Source organism: Gekko japonicus, unplaced genomic scaffold (assembly GCF_001447785.1).
Source record: "Gekko japonicus isolate JY-2015 unplaced genomic scaffold, Gekko_japonicus_V1.1 scaffold689, whole genome shotgun sequence".
NCBI lineage: Eukaryota > Metazoa > Chordata > Lepidosauria > Squamata > Gekkonidae > Gekko > Gekko japonicus.
In genome coordinates, this window is record NW_015174862.1 from 686867 (window position 1) to 708563 (window position 21697).

Genomic DNA, 21697 nt, shown 5'->3' on the forward strand with positions numbered 1-21697 from the left:
TCCCTACATATTTTCCCATGCTACTGAGTTCTTTCTATAGCTAGCAAATTTCCTTAGAGTCCAGCTTTTTCCATCACATCCGTCTAAATAACTGAAAACTGCAACTTCAGCTGTTAATCTTGTCTAGCCTATTCCCCCCCACAATGTTACTGGAGCACCCCCCCTTTTAAGTGAGTTTCCGCTTTGGGTACTATTGCAAGTCAGCAAAAATAGAATGAGTAGAATGGATAAAAATCTGCCGGTCTCTTATTCATCTGCTTTGAAAAGTAGGTTGGTGTTGAGAGGTTAAAAATGTAATTATTGCCTCTCATGTCTTCAAGCTGGAACTTGGTGGTGAAATGAGCTGACTTACAGTGATCCCTTTAGGGTTTTCAAGGCAAGAAAGGGACAGAGGTGGTGTGATGTTGCCTGTGTCTACGTAACATCCGTGGACTTCCTTGGTGGTCTGTTGTCCAACTACATAAGCAGGCTGACACTGCTGAGATCTGAGGAGATCAGGCTAGCCTGGGCCACCCAATTCAAGGCAACTGTGAAAATTACACAATTTTTAAAATTTATTTATTTATTATTAAATTTATACCCCACCCTCCCCACAAAGGGCTCAAAGCGGCTTACAGATAGGGCACTTTGTGCCAATAAATAGACAGAATAAAACAGAATAAAACACAATAAAACAAGATCATTAACAAGTGCTCTAAGATGTTACACTAATCAAAAAGATGGTATTCGGCTGCAAAGTGAACCGTGCCAGGGCTGTTTTTGGGCAGGAACGCACAGGAACGGAGTTCCGGCTGGCTCCCAAGTTGGCCACGCCCAGCAGGAACTCATTAGCATAATAGGCCACACCCAATAGCAGAAACTCATTAGGATTGGCTACATTAGGGGTGTGGCCTAACATGCAAAGGCATTTCTGCTACAAAAAAGCCCTAGGTTTTGACAACAAACAAGGTAAACAGAATAAGAAGCAAAAGGTGGGTGTGGCTGGATGTCGACACTTCTGGTAACATGGGGGTGCAGCCTAATATGCTAATGAGCTATGCTCTCATGGGTGTGGCTGGATATGCTAATGAGTTCCTGCTGGGCTTTTTCTACAAAAAAAGCCCTGACCATGCCCAACTGTACATCATATTTCCCCCTCCTTTTCCCCTTGTTTGTGTCTTTTTCCTAAGGCTGCTCTTCAGGTGGGAGGCCATGGAGAAAGGTTGCATCAGTGCCGGGAGGTGACATTATTGACGTACAAGTCCATCCCCATGCAAGTGGATGGAGAGCCTTGCCGGCTGGCTGCCTCGCTCATCCGCATCTCCTTGAGGAATCAGGCCAATATGGTACAGAAGAGCAAGAGGAGGACATCCATGCCTTTGCTCAATGAGTGAGTTAGCTGAATGCCTTTCTGGAGACAGGGGGTGTGTTGTGATGTTGAGGCATTTGTAGGAGCTTAGCTCAGCCAAGGCGCAGGGGGACCCTAAACAGTATTAAGTCATTCCATACTTCTCTAGCGCATACACAATACTGTCTCCTCATAGCCCACACCAGTAATTGTGTTACACAAGCAAAGGTAGTTGTACAACCACAGGAGCAGGGCCCGAGCCACTAACCACTAGGACCCTAGCCGCCCTAAGCCTGCCTTGGCAGGGAGGGCGGGGTACAAATTTGAATAAATAAATAAATAGTTCCATGAACCTGGCATCATGGTAAAACATTTATTGTTCTTTTGTTAACAGTGGGCAGTCTGCCAATTGTCTACATTTTAGGGACAGCTAAGAACATGTGCCATTTGGTTATGAACAATCTACCATGCTCTTATACGGTAGCCAGGGCCAATGATGGTTTCCGAGATCTGATGAGATTGGGCTAGCATGGGCTATCCAGGTCAGGCTTCTTATCTGGGCAGAGACAAATTTTAATGCAGACTAACACACTCTCCACACAAAGGCTTTGCCAGATAATCATTCTAATGTAGGGTTCCCCTTTGTAGCAAAGTTAGCCTAAGATTGATCCAGCCCTAATGTGACTAGATGGCGAAACATATTGAGCTAGAGCTGAAATGCTCCTACCCAATTCTCTGTTTGTTGGGTGCATGAATATTCCCTGGATGGATGTTTGGCCCTATTTTCCATGTAATGTAATATTGAAAACTCACTGTTTTTTTCAGAATTATGTTCCACTACACCCTGCCATTTCTTTCTTCCATTGTTCTTAGAGCTTTGTCTTTCTGGTCTCTGTTTGCATTCATTTTGCAAACAGCATTTATCCTTCACCCAAATTACTATTGGTTTGAATATTAGAAATGTTAGCACAGTGTTTATATAGCTCATGAAAGTCTTCAAAGGAGTTCACGTACTTTATTTCAATGATCCTTGTGACAACCATCAAAGGCAGTTCAATATTATTATCTGTGTATTGTAGATGAGGAAGGCAAAAACTAAGAGTGTGACTTGGGAAAGCAAGATTGTTTTTTGCACTGTTACAAGTTGGGTAGGGGTGGGAATGCTTGTGTAACATGTGACTGCATACCCAAGTGATTCAGCATAAGAGAATGTGCCTTACCTGTGCCCACCTGGAGTGTTAATTCTACTTCCGACTTTAGCATTGTGGGGTAATGTTCAGATGAAACCAAATTTGACATGTATAGACTCTGTGTACATTACAGTTACCAGCCTCCAGGTCTGGGTGGGTTTTCCCCTGCTTCTGGGGGCTTCAATCTGCCCCCAGCCAGCTGGTTGATGGGGGAAGCCCTGCTCCCAAATCCTGCCCCCAAGCCACAACCACCCCTCTTTCTCCCCTCCTGCAGCAATTTAAAGGGCTTCAGCTGTTTGGCAGGAAGCACGTGGCCCATCGAACAGCTTGAGGGGTGGGGCTTGGGGCAGGGCTTGGGGGCATCCCCAGAATGCTCCCCAAATCCCCCTACTAGAAGAATGAGGGGACCTGGCAACCCTTATGTACACAGTTAAAATTCTCCATTTAATCTAGAATTTCAACAGTACATATGGAGTATATGCGCATTGGATTCTGTTGCATGTTATGTCACCAGACCCACTGATGTTGGAGGTGGGACAGGTACCCTGGAGGGTAAGGCATGCTTCCCTCACTCCTTACCACACATGGGACTATGCATCATCTGGACCAGTCTCATATTAGATAACTTTTATCTAGTTACTCACAGAGGTCATTTTGGGGGGGGGATCACGGGGGATCGCAGTTCCCCCGGGTGAGGTGCAGGGGGCGGGGCACATGACGAAGCCCCGCCCCCTGCTTCCGGCCCCCCGCTTCCGGCCCTCATTCAGCCAGGAGGAGGCAGGAGAAGAGGGAGGGTAAGTTGCTTCCTTCCCGCCTCTCCCCACCCCTGCCTGCCTGGGGCCAGGGAGGGCCTTGGCGGGGCTTCCTTGCACTCCCGCCGGCCTTGCAGGTCCACTGCCGGGCCCCTGATGTCAGGGGGTGTGGCATATACTAATGAGTTATGCTAATGAGTTCCCCTAGCTCTTTTTCTATGAAATGACCCCTGGTTACTCATCATTCCTTATACTTCCTCCCCCCAACAAGCTTTCCCCCCAACAAATAGGCCCTTCTACCATTTACTGCAAATCATCCACTGTACAAGATAAGACTTGGTCTTCATATCCAGTAAAAAAATAATTTCCTTAACAAACCCAGGATAAAGATTCTTAGAATGAAGTGCAGAATTCTAAAACCCGAGAGCTCATATTTAACAGAGTTTCTTCGCATCAAAGTTGTTAAGATTTGTAACAATATTGGAATCTAGTAATATTTTTTCTGTCTCTTCTTGGCTAAGAGGCCTGATTTGAATTATGGGATGAAATACATGAACCTGTCTCAAGAGGATAATATTGCATAGTTTGTTTGGCTCACTGAAATGTGAAAATATAATTACTGGTTCAGTTGTGGCTGGATTTGCTGATTATGTATTTAACTTTTTAAAGGGTATCCTTGTGTCCAAGAACTAAAGGCCAATGACAACAAGATAGCCCATGCAGATAATTTCCTGCATAATGTGCCAGCATGTGTCCTGGAGGTGGGAAAAAAAATACTTTTTCTATTCTTGGAAAAACCCGTATGCTGCAAGGCGGGATGAGAGGAAAATAAGGCTTCAGCTGGAAACCTAGGTACAGAATGCCTTACAAACCTCTTCGGTATCCACCATGCCATGCTGAGACAAGACAGGATTCCAGTCATAATCTCTCAGAAAGAGAGTTCTCCCGTGCTTGCCTGCCTTCTTTATATCTACTCACCCTCCTTCTACCCTCTCTAGTCTAATATTCCTTAAATGATCGACCGTCCCCCCCCCCGAATGTGCCCTGAGCAATGATGTCACCACTGGGCAGGGGTCATTTGGGGGGGACGCGGGGGGACGCCATCTCCCCGGTCTAGTCTAGTATTCCTTAAATGATCGCCCGTCCCCCCCCCCCCGAATGTGCCCTGAGCAATGATGTCACCGCTGGGTGATGTCTTTGTGCTGGGCACACTGCCACAAACAGGGTATTTTGGAGGCAGGGTTCTCCCCACCTTCTGGATCTGGGCTGTTGGATCTGGGGGCCCAAAAGCGGGCAAACCCCTGCCCACGTTGGGGGAATGGCAGCCCTTGTTAACACTTCTCACTTCTTCAGATGATCGCTTCTTCAGGTATTGATCACTTCTTCAAGTATCTGAAGAAGTGAGCATTGACTCATTAAAGTTCATACTCTACCACAAATTTTGTTGGTCTTTAAGGTACCACTGGACTCTTTTTTAATATGGGTGATTGCTTCTTATATACTGACTACATCAAGGGGCTGATCCCAAACCAGTAAATGTCAAATATTTTGATATGAGGCAATTCAGGCCACAGCTAAAGTCCAAGTACATAAGAACATAAGAGAAGCCAATGTTGGATCAGGCCAATGGCCCATCCAATCTAACACTCTGTCACACAGTGGCCAAAAATACCAGGTGCCATCAGGAGGAGGTCCATCAATGGGGCCAGGACACTAGAAAACCTTCCACTGTCCCCCCCCCCCCCAGACCCCAAAATGCAAAGTATTGCTCCTTAAATGATTTATGGACCATACTGTGGCATATCTCTATGGCGCAGGATGTGAGATGAAAGTCATGATAGTCAGTGTCCATAACTCATACAAATTTGAAAATAATTTTCTATCATCTCCACTATTTGCTTAAAATGTTTTACTTCTGCAAACATTCCTCTTGAGTTCATCTGCCAAAATCTTGATAGGATGTTAATATAAAAGGCATTCAAACATGGCTAAAGCAAATTTGTTTAAACTTTTTTTTAAAAATGTAGAATATTTGCAGGGTATGTTAAAATTGGCAAATGGTGTCCATGTATGTGTATATATATAAAAAAAAATATTGCCCCTCTTCTATATGCAAATCTTTTAAATTGGCTCAAACCCTGAGAAAGCAGAAATGTGGCACATATGTATTCTAAGGTACTGCAGATGGCCATCGTTCCTTAGTTTAACATACTCCAAAAGGTTGTAAAAAACAAGCAGGCACAGCTACGATACCCACTTTGGAGGAAAGATAGGATAATAATTTTGTATTTTTACAACTTTTCATAAAAATATAATTTCTTCCTCCAAGAATTTGCTTCAGGGAAAAAGAGCTTGCAAACAGGCAAAGTAATTGTCATTTGTCACTGCAGCTCAGACAAAACGATATATTACTTTACACAGAGAGTGATTAAAATGTGGAATTCACTGCCAGAGGATGTAGTGATGGCCACAGAAATAAACAGCTTTAAAAGGTGATTAGAGATTCATGGAGGATAAATCTATCTGTGGCTGACTACTAGCCATGGTGACTGAGGGGAACCTCTACATTCAGAGGCACCAATCCTCTGAATCCCAGAGCCAGGGATCCTCTATGCTCTGTTGTTGGCCGTCCAGAGGAAGCATTTGACCACTGTGTGAGACAGGATGCTGGACTAGATAGACTATTGGTCTGATACGGCAGGGCTCTTCTTATGTTCTTATCCCACTAGTTTCTCAAGTGATTATCCTGGACTCTCTGAAATGTTACTGCCCTATGAAGCCTACTATGTTGGGCTGGCCCTGGGTGGAACCCTGGAGTAGGCACAGTAATCAGGTTGGTGTACAATGGGTTTGATCCAGACTAATTTGTCCAATGGCAGAATGGAATTTCCTGCCTCTCCTATCTCACTGCAGCTCAGTGATCTCCACAAAATGCCACTCCTGGGGGATAGGGGTCCCAGAAAAATGACATGAGGAGGATCTGCAGCAGGAGCAAAGGTGGGAAAGAGGTGGAAACTGGAAATTTAGTCTTGATCCGACCCAATGTGTGGCCATACGCTGAAGAGAGGGGAAACTACTTGTGCAAAGGTCCTCAGCCCTTCACATTGTTAAATCTTTAGATTAAGGATGTGAGGATTTGTATATCTTTTCTTGCCAGTATCCTATCTATTCCTGCTAAAGGCAAAGTCTGCTTGCTAGCATGTACATAAAGATGATGCAGAACCAACAAGGCAGATAACAGCTTTTGGTGACGTTTAAGTGGCACCAGGGTGGAATACCAATATTGTTTATATCCAGATAAGGGGGAAGGGGGCAAAGCAGATAAAGATGTGGCCCAGGAGATGCTTGGTTTGTTTACGGTTCTTATCTTTGGTCCATTTGTCTTCTGAGTCATGCCTGTTAGATGTGGTGGCAAAGTGTTACTGAAAGTTAATCTGGGGGGGGGGGTCGATTTTGCTTTAGAAAAATGAACTACAGCTCAGTGTGCCTCATGCGTCATTAACAGAATTGCCAGCTCTAAACGCCAGTTCCAGAATCGCTAATAGAAAAACTGATGATATATGAAAGAGAAAAAAATTGGCTTGATAATGACAATACTGCAGCTCTGGCAACGTGGAGAAACAGGTCTGATATGTAATCTGGATGTTGCTTTGAAGAGAAAAGCACTGTAAAATCAGCATCCAGTTTTCTGCTGGATTCGATTCTGAACACAAGACAAACGTTCTCCATATTGTAGGCTATGAGGAATACTGGAACGGACATTGCTTGGATGTGTATTTGCTTTCAGTTTTAAAACTGAAATTTGAAAATATAAAATCGATGAAATAATATAAAAATACCTTCCTATGCTTGTCCAAGGAGCTCCAGCTGGAAGACTCTAAGATCTTTCATCCAGCTACTAGGTGGAGCAGACGTGCTTATTTTCAGAAACTGAACTTCCATCAACTGCTTTCAAATCACTTTCTGGGCTCAACTTTGGACTCAAAATCTCTTACCCCTAGTTGGGAAAATAATGGCAGGGAGTTTCAGGAAATCCAAAAGGCCACTTTGGCAAGGCATCATAACAGAGAGGTCAAATGTAAAACTGAAAAAAATATTTTTTACTGTTTTTTCATATAATTCACATATATTTGATAAGCTTGTGGTTCTTGATATGAGATGAAGGATCCACTTGTAAGAGTATTCTTGTGTAAGAGGATTAAGCTGCTATATCTATAGGATCTCCTTGGAGCTTACATTGGTGTATTATATTGGTATTACAAGTAGTAATGGCCCTGAATTTTGGGTTAGCAGAGAACAGTCAGTGAATTGGTGAGGGGCATTCTTGTCAAGTGTATTCCAGAGTCCAGGTGTGAAATGCTGGGACCCCAAAATGGACCTGAAAAGATCCAAAATGACTTGAGCCTTTCTAAAGACTCTAGACTTCTTTTTGCATCCAGTGATGTTACTGGCCATAGATAGGGATGGCACAAACTGTCTAGGGATGTGTAAGGAAAATAATTGGGTTTTTTTTTTGGATTCTGGGTTTCTGGACCCTTAAAATGTTGGTATTGCCTTGATTTTTTTTTGGTTTCTGGGTTTCTGGACCCTTAATATTGGTATTGCTTTGAAAACTGAATTCCAATATCGGTATTGTATTTGAATACAGGTAAAATTTGGGAATCCTGAATTTTTCAGCTCCATTATACCCTATGGGGCCATTATAGTCAAAGGCAAATCTCCTAGGGTATATTCAGTGGGCTGGGGGGGAGGGGGTTTGAAGAAGAGACACAAAATTTGCAGTATAGCTGCTGGAGCCTTTCCCCAAAAGAACTTCAAAAAGATTGGCACTGCCGTAGAAACTGAGGGCAGGTTTGAAAGGCCAGCAGTAGAACCAATGCAATATGCTAGTAGAACCAGTGCTACTCTGGCAGTGCCAAAACCCACCGGATTTCACCTTAGTGAAGAGAGAAAGGGTTTAAAGTTTAAACCCCTGCTCTGAAGTCATGGAGTTTTCATTCTACCCCATTGGGCTGGGGCGGCAGGGTAGCTGGGGATGGGAAGGCAGCAGTGGCATGGCTGGGGGAGGAAGGGGGAGGCATTTAAATGCTATCCATTCTCCAGGCAGGCCACCCCTTCTGTGGAGTTGTGTGCCACAGCGGCATGATCATTGGGTACAATGAGAGATCATGCCACTGCTGTAGGGCGACTTCAGAGAAGGGGTTTAAACTTTAAAGCCCTTCTCTCTTCCCTAGCTGGCTGGCCTTGACAGACCAGCTGGGGAAGTGAAGGGGACGGAGACCCAGTCAGTTTCACTCCCCCCTCTGTTTGGAAGTGGAAGGGGAATGAAACTGTCACAGCTCTAATGGCCAGCTGAATATTTTCAGCAATACCGAGTAGTTCCTGAATCCCAGTATCTCTCCTATATAATAATTCTGTTTTAGGGAGGCAAGATTCGATGCATGCCAAAATCAGTTGGCTGCCTGAACTGCCACTCAGAAACGGGTCCCTGGCCAATGGCTGCATTGCCTTCGTCCTGCCCACAGAAGCACTGCTGAGCGTCTCGGCCTCAGTGTGCTGGGAGCCGACAGACGGCCTGGATGCTCCGGCAGGTGGAGGGTCCAGAGGCCGAGGCCCATCATGGCAGCGCTGTGGTAGCCAGGAGGCGGTGGCAGCAGCGTGGGCTTCCTTGGCCTGCAGGCCCGAGAAGGGATCATGGCGGCGGGGCGGCAGAGGATTGCTAGGGCCACAGGCCCGAGAAGGACTCCCTTGCTCGCTGCTGCTCCAGCACCTGGTAGGAAAGTCAGTGGGAGGTGGGGAGCCACGGCAGCCAGGAGGTGGCAGCGGCGGCTTGCTCGCCCTGCAGGCCCAAGAATGGATCATGGTGGTGCCACAGCCGCAGCACCTTTCTCGGGCCGCAGGCCCTGGCAGGACTCCCTCGCTCGCCACTGCTCCAGAACCTGGTAGGTGGCTCAGTCAGCGGCGGCAAGTCGTGCCGCTCTCCTTCACCAAGAGGTGGAGGATGACGGGGGAAGGGGGTGGCAGCCTCTGTCTACAGCCCATTGTATTTCATCCCACAATGGGCTGGCTTCTGAGGCCTTTGGTAGGCCTCCGGGAGGGCTAGGTGGCATGGGGCCTCTCCTTTGGCAGTTCAGTGCCCGTCGCTGGCCTGACTTCACCCCCCCGCCTCCTGAAGCCGCTGGGAGGGCTGGGTGGCATGGGGCCTCTCCTTCGGTAGCATACCACCCATCAATGGCCCATCTTCGCCCCCCCACCTGCCTTTCATATGGCTATCTGCGGGGAGGATGTGGGCCATGGCTGCATGCAGGAGCACTCTCCCAGACCCTCTCTAGAGCTCGTTTCATTTCTTTCCGCAACGGGCCTTATTACTAGTAATACCAATATTGGGATTCAGGAATATAATTATTTACTGATATTTTGGGGGTTTGGTTTACCCAGACTTTGAAAAATACTGATTTTTCCCCCCTGTGTTCACTCCTGTTCTGTAGCTATGGTTAAAATTAGCATTGGCTGCTTTGTTTAAGATAGGAGCATCTTCCTTTTAATCTCCACCTGGACTGCGCATTTTTGAGCTTGTTCCTTGGTGGACATTCCATTTGCAGGAAACGATGCTTGATTAAGCCAGAAGCCTTACATACACAGCTGCAAATATCTACACTGTTGACCAGGTGTCGAAGGAGCAGGTGGAGAAAGCAGGGAAGGTTCATGTTAAAAAGAGATTGAATGGGCTTGCGAGGGAGACAGAGGGAGTCTGCAGTGGTAAAGGCTTTGTTGATGTAGAGGTGATCACTTGTAGTTCTAATTTAAAGACTCACGGCCTTTCTTCCTCTGCAGAGTGTTGCCTTTCAAGTTCTTATGGTTTCCAGGTTCTGCCACTAGGGTCAAATTCCAGGCATCTCCTGAAGCCCATCTAATATTTCAGTTCTGCCACTGGCCTCTCCCTATTTTATGACCAGAGTTCCACCTTGTTACTGAACCAGAGACCATTTTCCTTCATTGTGCTTGCTGATCTCTCTCATTAGCTTTCTCTGTTGATGAGTGTGAAGCCCTGGAGCATAGCCTCCATCTCCATTTTGCCTTTGTGTCATGCTTTCTTTTTGTTTCTGTTTAAATGTTGTTATATGTCTTTTTACTCACCCATCCCCTGGTCTGGACTTTGTCTGTCTACGCTGTTGTGCTGACCCTCACCCGGCTGCTCATTTCCTGGTGCCTCTAGTATCCCTAAAGTGCATTCGGCTGACCCGAGAAGAGTCTCAGCTCCCCCAGATTCCTTCACCATGTGAGTAGCTCCGGTCTCTTCTTTCTCATGCCCTCTGTTGCTCTTAGCTCCACACCCTCTTGTCCTGCATGTGCTAATTCTTCAGCCATCCTTCATCCTGAGATCTAGCATGCCTGGCAAAGCAGTTTTTAATGGACAGAGACCATGTGGCATTAAAGTTATCTCATGCCAATGGAACCAGGATAGAATTTGCTAAGTCAAGGGCTGAACAAGAACAGAAATCTGGTGAACTGGCCGGAGCCAGAGTGGAATCTAGCAGATCTTAGGCAGAGCTGATGATAAAACTGGTGAGTTTTAGATAAAGCCGGGTAGAATTTATCCATCACATTTTTATCCCACTCTTCCGCCAACATGCTCACAGTGATATATATGATTCTTGTGTCTTCTATTTATCCTTACGATAACTCTGTTATGTTGTCTGAGCTGGGAGAGCGATAGGCCCAAAGTCACCCACTGAGCTATGTGGCTGAGTGTGGATTTGAATCTAAGTTTTCCTAGTCTTAGTATGACACTCAGACCACTACACCGCCTTGGCTATGAGCAGCCTGCTACAATTTGGATGTTACTAGTTTTTCAAAACACAACTTGTTACCTGACAGAACTCAGTTTTACTGGTTGGGCAGTAAAAGAGCAAGCCTTTATGGTGTGGTGTGGTTTTTTGAGTCTTTGCTCATGGGAGCATAAGCTGCTTCTTCAATGTGATTATAATTCTCAAGTGGTAACTTCTAGCCCATGTTGGCTATTTATTCTGAATGCAAACAGTTGCTATCAGTGAAGTGAAGCTGTTTTGTGAATGTGAATGGTTCATGGTCAGCTAGCCTAAATTTGAGCCATTTAATACCACCAACCAGGGAAGATCAGTGGTGACCTTAACACATTTTGTGCATAAATCTAAATGCCAGAATGATGCCATCTGACTATGAACTGGAACTCAGTCCTCTGGGAGGGAATGCCGTGGGTATTGGAAGCCAGAAACTAGTGCCTCTCTATTCCCTTGAAATTGGCCACGGTAAGTGATAGTTTCATGTTGATTCATATTAAGGCTGTTCCTGGACCTAATTCCTGGAACTTGACCGCTCTGCCCGGTTTCTCTAATATTTCTGGTATTCCAGTTAATTTTAGATGTCAGGTGAAGGCACGGAATAAGTGGCAAATCTTTGCAAAGAGACCTTAGCTAATTTGCTAGTCAAAGATATTCTGTATCTTCAGATCTGAAAAGAATAGATTAATCAGGCAGCTGCATTATGACTGACAATTAGCATGTCTGATGAATTAAAGCACAAACCCAAGGGGCACTAAGGAAATTGGATTTGGGATGTCAGCGGCTTTGAGATTCAAATGTTCTTCTTTGGCTTGGTGATGTGTGCTGTTTCCAAAATCTTGTTGGAATGGAATATGGCAGAAGAAGCAGTTCTGCAGAATATAAAGCCCAGCATATAACCTTCGCATATCCCAGGCCAAAGTCATTTCACAGTAATAATCTTGATTTTGAGGAATAGCAAAAGCTGCAAGTTGTTGGCAGAGTTCTGTATGCTTAACTGGTATGACTTTCCCCAATCTTATATTGGAGATTTAGGATTGGCCTGGCATTAAATTTATGCATTTTATATAACCCAAAGAGAGAATGCTTGCATGCTGATATTTACAAATGTCTGGTTAACATCAAAATTACCTTGGCCCCGGTCACACGGCAAAGTTGCCGTGGGAGAGGCATGGATGGTGGGTGGATTATCCGGGTGCAATCACACCCCAACATCTGGGAAGTGGAGCACACCTGTGGCTTACCGCCAACAGTGTGAGTTAAAAAACGAGTACCTCCAAGGTAAACGTTTTCCACGGGCTGCCTCCAGACCCCCGTGGTGTGATCGTGCCGGCGCCGGCATTCCCCTCCGGTCCCTTGTTTACCCGCCGGTGCCGAGGAGGGTTCCAGAGGAGATCCAGGAAATTACAGGCCAGTCAGTCTGATGTCAATACCGGGTAAATTGGTGGAAACCATTATTAAGGAGAGAATTAGTAGGCACATAGATGAACAAAACCTATTGAGGCAGACTCAGCACTGTTTCTGTAAGGGAAGATCTTGCCTCACTAACCTGTTAGTGTTCTTTGAGGGGGTGAACAAACATGTGGACAAGGGAGATCCAATAGATATTGTTTACCTTGACTTCCAGAAAGCTTTTGATAAAGTTCCTCATCAAAGGCTCCTAAGTAAGCTAAATAGTCACGGGATAAAAGGACAAGTCCTTTTGTGGATCAAAAACTGGCTGATTAATAGGAAACAGAGAGTGAGTATAAATGGGCAATTTTCTCAGTGGAAGGTGGTAAGCAGTGGGGTACCGCAGGGATCAGTACTTGGTCCACTGCTTTTTAACTTGTTCATTAATGATTTGGAGATGGGAGTAAGCAGTGAAGTGGCTAAATTTGCGGATGATACAAAGTTGTTCAAGGTGGTGAAAACCAGTGAGGATTGTGAGGCACTCCAAAGGGATCTGTCAAAGATGGGCAAGTGGGCGTCAACATGGCCAAGTGCAAGGTGATGCACATTGGAGCCAAAAATCCTAAATATAAATACACGTTGATGGGGTCTGAACTGGCAGAGACTGAGCAAGAGAGAGATCTTGGAGTTGTAGTAGATAACTCACTGAAAATGTCGAGACAGTGTGTGACTGCAATAAAGAAGGCAAATGCTATGCTGGGGATTATTAGGAAGGGTATTGAAAACAGATCAGCCAATATCATAATGCCCCTATATAAATCAATGGTGCGACCTCATTTGGAGTACTGTGTGCAGTTCTGGTCACCACACCTTAAAAAGGATTTTATAGCTTTTGAAAAAGTGCAGAAAAGGGCAACTCGAATGATAAAAGGGTTGGAACACTTTCCCTATGAGGAAAGGTTAAAGTGCTTAGGGCTCTTTAGCTTGGAGAAAAGATGACTGAGGGGTGACATGATCGAGGTTAATAAGATTATGCATGGGAAAGAGCAGGTAGAGAAAGAGGTACTTTTCTCCTTTTCTCACAATACAAGAACTCGTGGGCACTCCATGAAACTGCTGAGTGGTCGGGTTAGAACGGATAAAAGGAAGTACTTCTTCACCCAAAGAGTGATTAACACATGGAATTCACTGCCACAGGAAGTGGTGGCGGCTACAAGCATGGACGACTTCAAAAGGGAATTAGATAAGCATATGGAGCAGAGGTCCATCAGTGGCTATTAACCAAAAGGTATAGATAGGGGCTCTGGGGCAAGTGATGCTCTGTCTTCTTGGTGCTTGGGGGGGGTCAACAGTGGGAGGGCTTCTAATGTCCTGGCCCCACTGCTGGACCTCCTGATGGCACTGGTATTTCTGGCCACTGTGTGACACAGAGTGTTGGACTGGATGGGCCTTTGGCCTGATCCAACATTGGCGTCTCTTATGTTCTTATGTTCTTATGACCGGTGGTGTGCCGCCGGCGAGTCTGATCGCGTAATCGTGGATCACACTGCGCTGGGGCAATTAGCCATGCCTCCCCCCCACGATATCCGGCTCGTGTGACCGGGGCCCTTATTCATCATTGCCCCCCCTCATGAAGTATCTTACTGTAGCCATCAGGGTTTTCATTATTTTCTAATAAATCAGTGATCAGATATGTGATTTCTCCTGTTTGTGTTCTGGACAGTAATAGGACATTTGTGGCCCTTTTGGTAAAGAGTTGCTCATTTTAATATCATTTCCATGTTCAAAAAAGAACATAAGAACATAAGAACATAAGAGATGCCAATGTTGGATCAGGCCAAAGGCCCATCCAGTCCAACACTCTGTATCCCACAGTGGCCAGAAATACCAGTGCCATCAGGAGGTCCACCAGTGGGGCTAGGACATTAGAAGCCCTCCCACTACAATAGTCCTTGCAGGTTCTCCACAGTGCAACTGGGCCCAGCACAACTGGCACCATGCAACTGTGCCAGACTTTGCCTGGGGAAGGTCTGCCAAGGGGAGGGAAGGAGAGAAAGCTGAAGGCAGGGGGGCCAATGAAAGTAAGGTGACTGATGGGTGGGAAGGAGAGAAGGAAGCAGGAAAAGGAGAGAGCCTATGTAGGCTTTCAGGAACGAGAAAGGGGGGTGCATGTTTTCCCCCCAAGTGGATCCCCCACTTGTAAAAATATAATTGTCAGCAGTCTGTTATGCATGTTGGATATGTAGCATCTAATTTGGCCTTTCACAGTATATATTACAGCTGGGGTTGCCAATCTCCAAGTGGGACCTGGAGATCTAACAGAATTACAAACTGATCTCCAGACTACAGAGATCAGTTTCCCTGAAGAAAATGGCTTCTTTGGATGGTGGACTCTATGGCTGTGTTCATATGTACAATTAGACCTGCCATAGGCGCAAATGCCAGGCAGATTTAAAGGGCGCGATCAGACAACAACATCTGGGAAGAGCCCCACAGCCGTCGGCAACTTATTCTGCTCCGCTACAGAAGTGGAATTAAAAGACACCGGGGAAAATCTGGTAGAAAATGGGTTGCAACGGGCCACGGATGGACTGTCCCCTGTCTGATCGCTCCAGCACACTCTCATGGCATCGGGATGGTCTGATCAGGCCATGCCGACCCCGTGCCATTGTTTTCTTCCCCTTCTCAGTATGCGCATCATTGCAAACTCCATAGGGAGCCCTCAGTGTGGACATGCAATTCATCGATTCCTTGTTTAAGCACATCAGAAACAAACAGGAACCCCCCCTGACTCACCCACAGTTGTGTCTGATCACGCAGTAGCGGGCTGTGCCCACAGCTTCCAAGGACTGTGTGATCGCGCAACTGCAGGTCAAATTCCTCCGGAGGAAATAGCCTCGCCGCCCCCCCCTCATTTTTTCTGGCACATGTGACCGCAACCTAAGGTATTATACCCTGTTGAGGTCACTCCCCTCCCTAAACCCTGACCTCCACAGGCTCCATTCCCAAATCTCCAGGAATTTGCCAACCGATAGATGGCAGCCCTAGTTACAACATTAATTATTAGGTGGGTTTCCTTTTTGAAGGCTATTCCACAGTTTTGGTGCCAAGGCAGAGCAGGCCCTGCTTCGGGCAAGCACAGCTTTTCCATAGAGCAGTTCTCCAGCCTTTTGAAATGGGATGCACTTGTAAACTTACTGTACTTTTTGGGTTCCACTTCTAAATATTCTTTTGGGGTTTGGCTTGTAAAGTAACTCCATACTACTTTCTCCACCCCAGTGTAAAGTGCAGAAATGCCACAGCAGTTAACATGGGAATGAACCTCACATGCTTTTCCCCTTCTCATAATAAATAATCAGACTATTATCATGCTTCATGAGATCTTCTGGCATCAGGAAGTAATCTTTTCCAGGCTGTTCTGGAGTTCTATAGGGTTTTCCTTTGAAACCATAATTTTCAAGCATCCTGTGTTTGATGAACTTTATCTCCTTAGGAAGCTGGGCCCTTCATCTGGAACTCTTGTTTGGCATAGTGGTTAAGAACAGAGGGTTTGAGTCCCCACTTCTCCACATGTGGCCAGCTGGATGACCTTGGGTCAGTCACAAGTTCTCTCAAGAGCAGTTCTCTCAGAGCTCTCTCAGCCCCACCTACCTCACAGGGTGTCTGTTGTGGGGAGAAGAAGGGTAAGAAGGGTGTAAGCTGCTCTGAGACTCGAAGTGGTATAAATCCAGTCCCTCCTCCTCCTCCTCCCCCTCCCCCTCCCCCGGGTTCCATTTCCTGCAATCCTAAGAACACTTTCCTGGGAGTAACCCCTTTGAATACAATGGGATTTACTTTTGAGTAGACTCTAGGCTTGCTCCCATGGTCACTGGCACATGTGACCGCAACCTAAGGTATTAGGTTAGGGAATTGTATATTGTCTAGAGAGGAAAATACGGTGCTGGCTTCTTGTGATGGCATCTCTTTTATGTTTTGAATGAGTAAAATATCATCAAATAAAGCCTCATTTTTAATGTATCACTGCTTAAATTCTCGCAATGAAATCTCAGTAGCAAGGTTAATTATTTTTCTTTTGTGGTTGCTGTTTTACTTCTTCCCATTGTTCTAAAGTCAGGGCCATTTAATTAGTTTTGCATGTTTATTTCTTTTTGGGGGGAGATAGGTAATTCATTAATCTGTCACTGAAAACATGCCTTAAGGGAGTTTTGGATTTTTGAAAGTTTAATTTTGGAGGATTTTTTTTTAAGGAGGCAGGTCTCTCATTGAATCATATTACCGTGTTATTATTTGGATGGTAGAAAGGAGGCTGTTATTTATTTTTTAAATGTCAGAGATAGGGAAACTGGATTCTTCTGTTTTCATTCAGACACAGGAGGGATAAGTTGTGGTTCACAGGACTTGCAAGTAATTGGAATGAGAGTGAGGGCGGGTAATAAGAAGTTGTCTTCCATCTGACTCAACCTGCAGCCGTGGCAGAAGAGTTGATTGGAGCAGATGCATGTTCCCAATTCAGCTTCATCCTGCATCCTCATTTCCTTTTTTTTTTTTTTTTTGCATGGCATTAGAGGCAGAAATGCATGGTCAAACTAGAACAGCGACTGCATCATCACAGCATCTGGGTAATTAACCACCCAGCTCTGAAAACTGCCTGTACATGTGCCTTCTCCACTGCGGCCCCCACTGTGTGGAATGGCCTGCCTGAGGAGGTCAGGATGGCTCCCACTCTCCTGGCTTTCTGAGAGCCAGTTTGGTGTAGTGGTTAAGTGCGCGGACTCTAATCTGGGAGAACCAGGTTTGATTCCCCACTCCTCCACTTGCAGCTGCTGGATGACCTTGGGCAAGCCATAGTTCTGGCACAGCTGTCCTTGAAAAAGAGCAGTTTCTGTCAGAGCTCTCTCAGCCCCACCTATCTCACAGGGTGTCTGTTGTGGGGAAGGGAAGGGAAAGGAGTTTGTAAGCTGCTCTGAGACTCCCTTGGGTAGTGAAGGGCGGGGTATAAATCCAATCTCCTCCTCCTTCCTATGTGAAACTGAATTATTCAAGAGGGCTTTTCTACGAAGGCAACAGACTTGCACTGTACTAAAGGATTCACAAAGTTACTTAGAAAAATTGTTAGGGACTGTGGTCTGTACGGCTGTATGCAGCTTGTTGAAACTAGGATCCTGCTGTGGAATTTTGCATCCTTTAATGTGTCATGTTAAGACTCATGCTTTCGTTCAGTTCTGTTTTTAGACTTCCAGTTGGTTCTACAAACCTAATCCCATTGCACTGTTTCTTGAATGTCCTGTCCATTGATTGCATTGACTCACTGTGGCGCAATCCACCTTGAGTCCAGGTGAGAAACGCAGAGTCAGAACTTCATCATGTGAGTCTTATGGTCATAGTAGTGCATGTGCTGTGTGTCTTCAGCTGCCACAGATGTCCAAGGCAGGAAGGAGGAGATGAACTTCATAGCCCTCTCCTGCCAAAGCCTCAGGTCGGAGAGCACGGCAATCACATCTTGGTCTTCTTCCTTCCATCCCTGTCTTCCAGCACCCTGGGGTTTCTGGCTAAAAAAGATTCCATTTGTTGCCTCTAGTCCTCACCCTCTTGGGTCTCTCTTCTCTCCCGTTTTTATCTTAGCGACTTTTTATTGGAGACTAAGCAAGCTATCCATGCCTATGGATAGCTTGCTTCCCTCCCAGATCTTATTCTCATAAAGCTTTCAGGCAGTGTTATCACAGCAGGTGAGAAATATCTGGATGTGGAACCATTTTTAGAGTTTTTAACATTTCTTGTGCACACCAAGTTTCATTCTGTCCATCGGTTTCTGGTGACGACTGCTAGAGTGCATACATCTGGGGCTCATGCTGGTTGAAAGTCAGTGAGGGAAAGAACAGAGCCGCTGAAAATCTATCATTCTGCCATTTTGAAAATGCAACTGTTTACCGTGCTTCTTGGCACACAATCCAGAACTCCAGCAGAGTTCGGGATCATTAGCATTGCCTCACACAAATCACTGTTGTAGCGTACCCATGGGGGAAACAAATGGAACAGAAACTCTTGCACAATTACACAGTTGATGGTACACGATTCGTCTTTTACTGTGAGGTAGGCTAAGCGGGGGCGGGCACTCGGACGTTCTGTGCATTATGTATGTGTGTATTATGCAGACGTCTATTCATTTGAACATGTAAAGCAAGAAAATAATTTTCAAATGAATACATTCCAAGCCGAAAAATTTGCAGATAATTAAAGGGACCCCAAGTGATGCTACAGGTGCCGACAGAAATAATTGATGGCTACTAAGTACAAAATCTTGTTTTTTAAATTTCAAGAAGCAACTGGACAGCAGTGTTTTACAATATTCTGTTACCAACAAAATGTAAAACGAGCCCAGGAGCTTTCACTTCAGAGGGCCCAGTGATCGAGCATGTCCTTTACATGAAGGCAGCTCCAGATTCTCTGTTTAGGGATTTCAGGTTGCAGTTGATACGGAAGACTTTTCTCTGCCCGAGACCCTCTAGTGACTGCCAGTCAGAGCAAACAAAACAGAGTTTGATGGAACCAGGGCCAGTATAAAGCAGTTTCATATGCCTGGAGTAAATCTTTGGATGCCAGATGCTGTTGAGATGGTTAGTTCAATATTATTTCCGTCATCCTTTCCCTAGATGCATGTTGTTATTAAGCTGAGGCTCGTGGTTGTGATGATCTGTGAGTTTCCTCTGGCCTTTTTCTTGGGAAACGGCAAGGACTGGTTATTCAGCTGGATGAGGCAACATTCAAACCTCTCAGATAATCTGACATTCGTTTTCTGTTTGCGTTGGCTTCATCCCCGCATGACCAGGTAGCAGCAACAAGGTCCTTTGGAAAAGAAGAGAGATGTTATTTTTGCAACACTGGGGGATGCTGTTGCTTCTTGCTTTGTGCCTGTTTGATTTCACCTGTCAGTCTTTTAGTGCCTAACTCTTTAGGACTCTGGATTGTGTTTCCTCTCTGCAAGTCCAGCCTAGGCAGTTAAATGCTCATATTCTTAACAGTTGCAATCTAAAGTAGTCCATGGGGCTTAGACAGGTGGAACTTTTAGGATTGCAGTGTCAAAGTGGAAGAACAACATTGTTATCTGCTCCTTGCCCCAAATGGTATTTTTGTATAATATCCACTTGCCACTTTCCCATTAAAATTCCCATGGAGGATGCAAAATCAGCCAAAGACTATAAAACAACCCACATGAAAATCACATTAACAAACACCTAAAGCAGCAGCAATAGGTTACCACCAGTAAAATGCAAAAAACTGACCCATATAAAAAAACCAAAGCCTTGCCACAACTTAATTTGATACCCTTATTTTATTCGGAACTGTCAAAGGCAATAACAGAACCCCATCGTGATGGTCTTAATTTCTTACTCCACCACTTCTTGAATGTCAAAAGGAAATGAACAAAAGGCCAAATCAAATTCCATAGGCTGTTTTAGTTCATCTGCCACCTTCTTTTCCACCTGCCTGTGTTCTAAGTCTCTACCAAAAAAAAACAAAAAAGCAGGTGTATATGTATATATATTTTGGTTAGCGGAGCTGTCCAAATGCCAGTTAAGGTAGACAGCTGTCCCCTGAAGCTGAGCTGGAAGTTAGGGTTCAGCTGCCTCTCAGATAAATCATGACAGCTTGCTTTGAATGCAGACAGTTTTGGGTATCTGAGGGCATCTGGACAACACAGCTGCTGCTATTTAACAATGAAGCATTATTGTCTGTCTGGCATATTGCAAAACCTGTAATTATTTCTCTTGGGATGACTACCTATTTATTACACACACACACACACACACACACACACACACACACACATCTTCTCTGCTTTGGAAATGTTTTGTATTCTTGCTAAGGAAAAAGAAAAAAAACTTGGCACAGAACTGAAACATTATACTTTCCCCCCACAGACTTAACCTGCAATTGCAGAGTTCATTACTCCCTGTCACTTCCACCTTCCTTAAGGTGCTGCTTTAACTGCAGGTTCATTTGCAAGCTCTCTCTTAAAAAAAAACCCCACCACTCCAGCAATGTCATACCTGTTTACAGCAGGCAGCAAAAGTATAATAGAAGCTCCCTTAGACATTTTTGCTAATTGCCTTCTCAGTAGGTTTTATTGCAAGAAGGTCAATGGCAATATGGCTTGTTAGGTCAGCAGAGGGTTTTTTTAAGCTAAAGCATAATGGCATAATAATGGAGAAAGTTTACTATTTGAAACTGTGGTGCTCGTTCGCCAAGCTTGACTGTAGAATGCAGTTTAGAGTTATGTGTTCAGCTTCCTTGAAATCCTCCATTTTGGATTCTATGAAAAAAGGCACTTGAGGATTGTATCAAGTCTGAGTTGTAGGGTATACCGGTTTCCCAAATTAAGACACACGCACACACACACACAGAGAGAGGGGGCTGTCACATGTACAGTACTCAGACCCCGGTAGCACCCCATGTGTCTCATTTGTAGACCATCTGCTTGGCATGCAGAACGTCTCAGGTTCAATCATTCCTGGTATCTCCAGTTTCAACATCATGTAGTGCCCTCCCCTCGCTTTCTAGAGCATTTTCTTTTAAAATTGACAGTCTATAGAATCAAAGAGAGAAGGGCCATACCAGCAAGGTAGTCAGCATGTGCTGCGGAGGAGGCATATTTGCATCTACAGGTCTGTATGGTATATTGCTTAGAGTCAATGGTGGTGGGGAGACCTGGGTTGAAACTCAACCATGACCCTTCCACGATGACCTTGGGCCAGTCACTTTCTCTCAGCCTAATCAATGGCATGGGATGGGGCAAGGGAAATCATGTACTCCTTGAACTAGTTGCAGGAAGAGTACAATAAACATGTAATAGAAAAAGATTTGAAAAGCTGAGCCAGATCTGATACTAAACTCACCCCACAGAGGCAAAAATTTTGTTTTTTTAAATTTTTGCGTGTGTATGCCTATAGACAAGGAGCTGCGGTGGTTCAAGTGGTTAAGACGCTGAACTGCAGACTGTGGAAGGTCAGTAGTTCAGCAGTTCGAGACCTGAGTTGCCACATGACGGAGTGAGCTCCCATCTCTAGTTCCAGCTCCTGCCAACCTAGCAGTTTGAAAGCAAGAAAATGCAAGTAGATAAATAGGTACCACTTCGGTGGGAAGGTAACAGCCTTGGTGTTTAGTCATGCCGGCCACATGACCACGGAAACATCTTTGGACAGCGCTGGCTCTTCGGCT

The 21697-nt window shown here is 45.2% G+C and overlaps 1 protein-coding gene across 1 annotated transcript in view; it reads left to right on the forward strand.

Moving 5' to 3' along the window:
- Nucleotides 1-21697, forward strand: part of DGKI (diacylglycerol kinase iota) — a 383828-nt gene that overhangs the window by 256533 nt on the left and 105598 nt on the right. The window contains exons 20-21 of the mRNA XM_015424707.1: nucleotides 1170-1369; nucleotides 10486-10548. Coding sequence (XP_015280193.1) covers nucleotides 1170-1369; nucleotides 10486-10548 — 263 coding nt within the window. The remainder of the gene's footprint in view (nucleotides 1-1169; nucleotides 1370-10485; nucleotides 10549-21697) is intronic.